Consider the following 5,783-nt stretch of genomic DNA (forward strand, 5'->3'; position numbering starts at 1 on the left):
TCTAGCACGGGAGATGTTGTAGTGGCATGCATTTTCCAAACACGAGCAACTAGAGCTCGGATGCATGACGACCCTCCTTTAATCGCGTCACACAGACCACCTGCACACAGCACACACCCACAGTTGGGCTGCTCACGATCTGATGGCACAAATATGCAAAAATCATAATCTCGATTATTTGGGTCAATAATTGTAATTGCGATTTTTAAATGCGATTATTCATTGACTTTGAAAACATCCATTTATTGGAGAAGAATATTTTGAACAGTATGTTTTTAACAGTTGATTACCCTGAACTTTAAGTATAATTCAAATGAAAAACCCCAAAAAAAAAAAAATTAAAACAATAATAAAAAGATAATTGTTTTATTTCGATTACGTTGTTTTCGTAATCGTTGCAAGCCATAATCGTAATCGCGATTAAAATACGATTAAGCCCTAACACACAGTGACATGTGTTCTCTGCTTTTTACCCATCCTAGTACCAGGTGGCAGCTATTGTACAGCGCCTGGGGAAGAGACAATAAATACTGCAATATGCACAAAGAACTGCAGATTTAAAATAGACACAAACACATCTGCAGTGTTTAAAGAGACTCCTTTTCTCTCCCAAATTCTTCACAGCTATTCTCCCCTATCCAGTGCTTTGAATGTTTTTCTAATTCCTTTCTTCTCTGCTCCACCAGGGTGGAGAATATGGCTATGCGTCTGGAGGAAGTCAATGAAAGGGAACACTTCATGAAGGCCTCTCTGCAGACCGTTGACATCCGTCTGGCCCAAATGGAGGAGCTGATTGGAAGAATTGCCGTAGCCCTGGAGCGAGTGACGGGTGTGGAGCGTGGGGAGGTGGTCACCAAAGTACGATCCCGGACCTCCTCTGACTGCACGGACTCTGCTTACATCCTCCGTCAGGGTGAGTGCCCGGATTCATACATCCTGCGTCAAAGCAGCTTTAACAGCACAGAAGGGAACACCTACCGCCTGCAGGAGGCCCTGGAGGGGACAGCGGAGGGCTCCATGTCCCCCCCCTCTCCCACCGCCATGGCTGCACGGACACGGAGCCACTCGTTTTATGTGGGCCGTGGCGGTGAGCGAGGAAGCAGAGCGGAGCGCGCTGAGAGCTTCTTCAAAGAGCGCTCGCTCAGCCTGCATCGAGCCAACAGCTCACAGTCAGTGTCCTCAGGTACTGCCGCCAAGGAGTCTAAGCCCCTCCCCCTGGCCACGCTGTCGGTCTCCCAGCAGCACCGTCCATCATCATGCATCGATATCTACGTCTCAACCTCTGAGGAGGTGGGGCCTGCGGAGGTCTTTCTGGATCCTCTCCGAAGGATCCCGACGCTCCAGAGAGACTGCTCCCTGCAGTCGGATGTCATGGAGACGGTGCTGCCGGGGGGCCGGGACTTTGGCAGCGCCTCCCCCAGCGGGATGGGCGACAGGCACTCGGAGGGTGGAGTAGGCAGCAGCGGAACAACCGGAGCCATGTTTGACGACAGTGCAGCTGCTGACTTGTCCTTGTGCTCAGCCCACCTCTTACCAGACCAGTCATCTCCCTGGGACATAGATCCATCCCCCCCCCCCTCAGCAGGGCTGCTGGAGCGCTCTAAGAGCAGCCGCTACCTCTCCGCAGCGGGCACATCCTTCCTGGAAGAGCCCCCTCTGGCCAAGTCCCACAGCCTCATGTTCACATCCCGAGGCTGCTACAGCGGGCTGGGGGCCGGGGTCCAGGTGAAGGCGACAGAGTACACCAGCATCACGGACTGCATCGACACACGCTGTGTCTCCGCTCCGTACACTCCTGTAGAACGCTCTCACTCCCCCGGAGGGTCCACCTCCTTCCCCTTTGATAAGCCGTCAGAAATTGCTTCCACTCACCCAGAGAGAGAGGCAGAGCTTAGCCACACAGAGTCAGATCCAGAGGACCCTGAGGACCTGATTCAGACCCCTGATACCCCTCGTCTAGGGGGCCTTGACGGGCCCAGTGGGGCCCCTTTCTGCTCCCCCTACTCGAGGCTTGAGCGAGCAAACAGCTGCTCCTCAGACGACTCCCATCCTTCCCTCACGCTGGCCCCTCCACACCGGAAGAGCCTGTCGGTGAGTGAGAGGATGGAGATGGGACCGGTTCTGGGGGCAGACAGGGGGCCTGGGCCCGGGGGCCGGGGTCTGGCAGGAACCAGAAACCCCTTCCTCAGGAGCAAGTCTGGAGCACGACCTGAAGCAGCCAAGACTGACAGCCTCTCCATGAGGAAGCTGGCCACGCCCTCAGCTTTCCGCAGCTTCGACAGACAGAACTACACGTGACAAGAACCCTGGTCTGCACACTCACACACTGACAGGACCGGGGGGGGGGGACTGAGAGGGCCGGGGGCCAAACAGAGAGCAGGGTGGAGTTGCCCACAGATGCTGATCTACAGATTTTTCACTTATGTTTTAGATTAGAAAAGATGGTAAAAGTTTATTCAAATTCAGTGCTGAAGGGCAACTTTACTCTGGACCAGGTGTCAGGGGGACAGGATGGGAGATGGAGGGGTCCTACTGTACACCAGTCAAAAACCAAGAGCTATGAATCTAGAGTAGTTTTTACCTCCTCTTGTAGCTAAGTAACTCTCTATGGGGTGTTTTTGCAATGGAAGGTGTATTTGTACTGTATGTCTTCCACCCACCAACCTTACATCGAGTAGTCATGTCACTGTTTTACATCACATATCAATCACGTAAGTCACAGACAGTAAACTGTCACTGCTAGCTGCAAACACCTCCTTTGGTTATTTTGTCTCAGCATAGTCATCACTGTCACAGAACTTTTGCTTTAAATACATTAACCTCATATAATCCTCACTCCACTCTATACGACCCCAGCACTAAAGGATTCAGCGAAGTGTGTTGGAAACATCTGGAACTATTTTCTCTCGTGGTTGCACTGGAAATGAACTGCAGTAACTTGGCAACAACTTACCTCTAGATACACAAATACACCTTTCAAGCAATCAATACTTATCTTTTTTTCCTTTAGTTGTCTTACGTTTCGTAGCACCATTTATCCACCAAATTGTCTGATTATAGTTTATTGAAAAGGTTACATTTGTCTCCTGGTCAGGTGTCAGCAGGATGTATGCGCAGTAAAAACTGGGTTGAAGTAGCCACCTGATAAGAATAAGTACAACTGATGTCCAGGCACGAATCCACATCAGGAAAATAAAGGAAAGGATTTAGAAGATTTTAATCACGCACATGCAGACGTGCATATGCATGTTACACACACACACACACACACACACACACACACACACACACACACACACACACACACACACACACACACACACACACACACACTCAGTCAGACAGTTAAGTCTTATCTAATATTTATAGTTCAGACCTGATCCATGAGAGCTTTAACAAGTGCAATTGCAAACGTTGAGGACAAGAGGGCGCTGTGAGCCTATTTCAGAAGCAATGCTAGCTAGGTAAACATGCTTTGCACATCACACCAAAAATCTGTAATGGATCAGCCCTCCAACTTCAGGTTTAGACATTATGTTGCACCGGTTTCACATCCACTTACACCTAATGTATCCGTCCTTCGTGTACTCCATTGCTGTCTTTCTCTTGCTTTTCTCCTTTTTTTATTAAATGCATTCAGACAATGCAAAAGGAGATTTTAATAGTAGGCAATTACCCGATGGCTTAGCCCATTATAGTTCATATACAGGTCACGAAAAACCCCCCAAAAAGAGCTAATTTAAAAAAAGATATGCATTTTATCTGAGATATAGGAAGACATGCATGATCAGTGACGAAGAGGGGGAATGGTGGGGTTGTGATTATGAAAAGATGAAAGCCAGATCAGTGTTTTAAAACGTTTTTTTATTCTAGCGTAACATTTCTCGGAGGAGGAGGACGCCCTTCTCCGATGGCTTTTAAAGATATATCAAATTAATGGAATTCTTACAGATTTTTTATGTTGTTTTATATTTCCTCAATATCACGATTCAGTTTAATCCATTTATTTTGAGATTGATTCTATTTATTGACATTTTCTTGCTCATTATCGACGATTACAGTAAATACCTGTTTGAATTACGAAATCAATATTTATATCTTCTCAGTGATATTTTTGTCAAATTATAAGTATTTTCTAATTAAGCTTTTAAATTGAATAAAAAGATGACCATCGACATGCACTAAATGCTGATGTATTATATTATTTATTAAATATAGAACTGTCCGATATACTGTACATTTCAATCTTATTTAAAGTAGTTTTTATTGTAAGTTTTATCAAGCAGCTTATGACAATTTTCTAATGTCAAGTTTAAAAGGCAATACAAAGTTGCCAGTATACCAAACGTTGGGTGCCTTTGGGGCATGGATGGAGTATGTGGGACTGAAGTGATCCAGAAATCTGTGAAATATCTCTTTGGTTTTTCCCTAATCATGGAGCCTCTGTGATTATTTGTGTCTTTTGCATAAACTCATAGACCTTTGTGTTCCCTTTAAACACGTCTGATGTACAGAGTGGGGGGATGTTGTTATTGGTAGACTGTGTCATTTAAATCCACCAAAACGCATATAAGAAGATCTCATTGCGAATAATTGTTTCAAAGCGGAAGATAAACATCTATTTACACATAAAGCAGAGGCATACGTTGGAGGATATAGCATGAATTTGTATAATATGACTTCTGTGTTCCACAATTAGTTTGATGGTCCAAACTGTTCATATGCATAATAACCCCAACTCTGAATCTTAAAAGGGAACTCTAGTAATTTAGTACTGATTCTCTAAGACTTTCTCCAGACACTCCCCGTTATGGATCAAGCTTCAAAAACATCCTACATTTCCCACGTTGTATCCCAGTGGCGTCTTTTGATAGAGCTTCCCTGACTGTTAAAACGTATCATCTTCCAAACCCCTTGCCCACAGTTTAAAACACAGGTTATCTGTTAAATATGTCACGACTCGATCCCACATGAACATCGGAAACATCCGGAAGCTCCCTCCAGCTACAAAGGTCAAATGTGTTCATAGGCTGAATCCCTTACCAGTTAATGGACCTTTATTTGTCAAATTAGGCGCGTTCACACCAAGTACTTTTCCCACAAAGGTTCCTGAGAACTCTTTAGTTAGTTCCTGGGGGTGGATTAGGCAAATGAAGCCGCTGACGTCACTTCTTCTTCTTCTGCTTTGGGTTTACTGGCAGGCTGCAAACAACTTCACGGTGTATACTGCCGCCCAAAATCCCCGGCCGGAAGTCCCCGGAGTTGGGGACTGGCTTCAGTAGAAGCTGCTGGGTCTCCTAACAGTTTCTACTGAAGCCTTCCGAGTAAACGGCCAGAACGCCGACACCTCCTCATCTCCACCGCTCCCATGTTTTATTTTGTGTCATAAGTTAGTCTCTCTGCGTTTCTGCGCTGGGCTAATGCTAATAATGCAATGCGAGGATAATAAAATGGCGGCTTCACAAAAGTTTTTGGGAGTTTGACGGGGCGTGGTTTGCATTCCGCCCAGCCAATCAGACACAGGAACCTTTTTCTCCCACGAAAGTCCCTGCTCTCTAGCAGGGACTGAAAAGGGGGTAAAAAAGGTTCTCTAGAACTAATTTAGTTCCTGGGACTTTTTGGTGTGAACGCAACTAAATCGTAGTTCTCAGGAACCTTTGTGGGAAAAGTACTTGGTGTGAACGCGCCTATTGGTGGAGCGCAATTATCCATGAATTCCAACATCAATACACACTTCTTTGTGTAATCATCATCAGTGTGTATCATTAGGGTGGACAGACAGG

The 5,783-nt window shown here is 46.1% G+C and overlaps 1 protein-coding gene across 1 annotated transcript in view; it reads left to right on the plus strand.

The window, feature by feature from the left end:
* The window catches only part of LOC104942324 (transient receptor potential cation channel subfamily M member 3-like), a 48,891-nt gene extending 45,616 nt beyond the window's left edge, over positions 1-3,275 (plus strand). Inside the window, exon 19 of the mRNA XM_010767528.1 lies at positions 687-3,275. Coding sequence (XP_010765830.1) covers positions 687-2,298 — 1,612 coding nt within the window. The 3' untranslated portion in view covers positions 2,299-3,275. The remainder of the gene's footprint in view (positions 1-686) is intronic.
* Positions 3,276-5,783: the final 2,508 nt, after the last annotated feature.

The sequence above is a fragment of the Notothenia coriiceps genome, unplaced genomic scaffold (assembly GCF_000735185.1).
Source record: "Notothenia coriiceps isolate Sejong01 unplaced genomic scaffold, NC01 NC01_scaffold00004483, whole genome shotgun sequence".
In the NCBI taxonomy this organism is placed as follows: domain Eukaryota; kingdom Metazoa; phylum Chordata; class Actinopteri; order Perciformes; family Nototheniidae; genus Notothenia; species Notothenia coriiceps.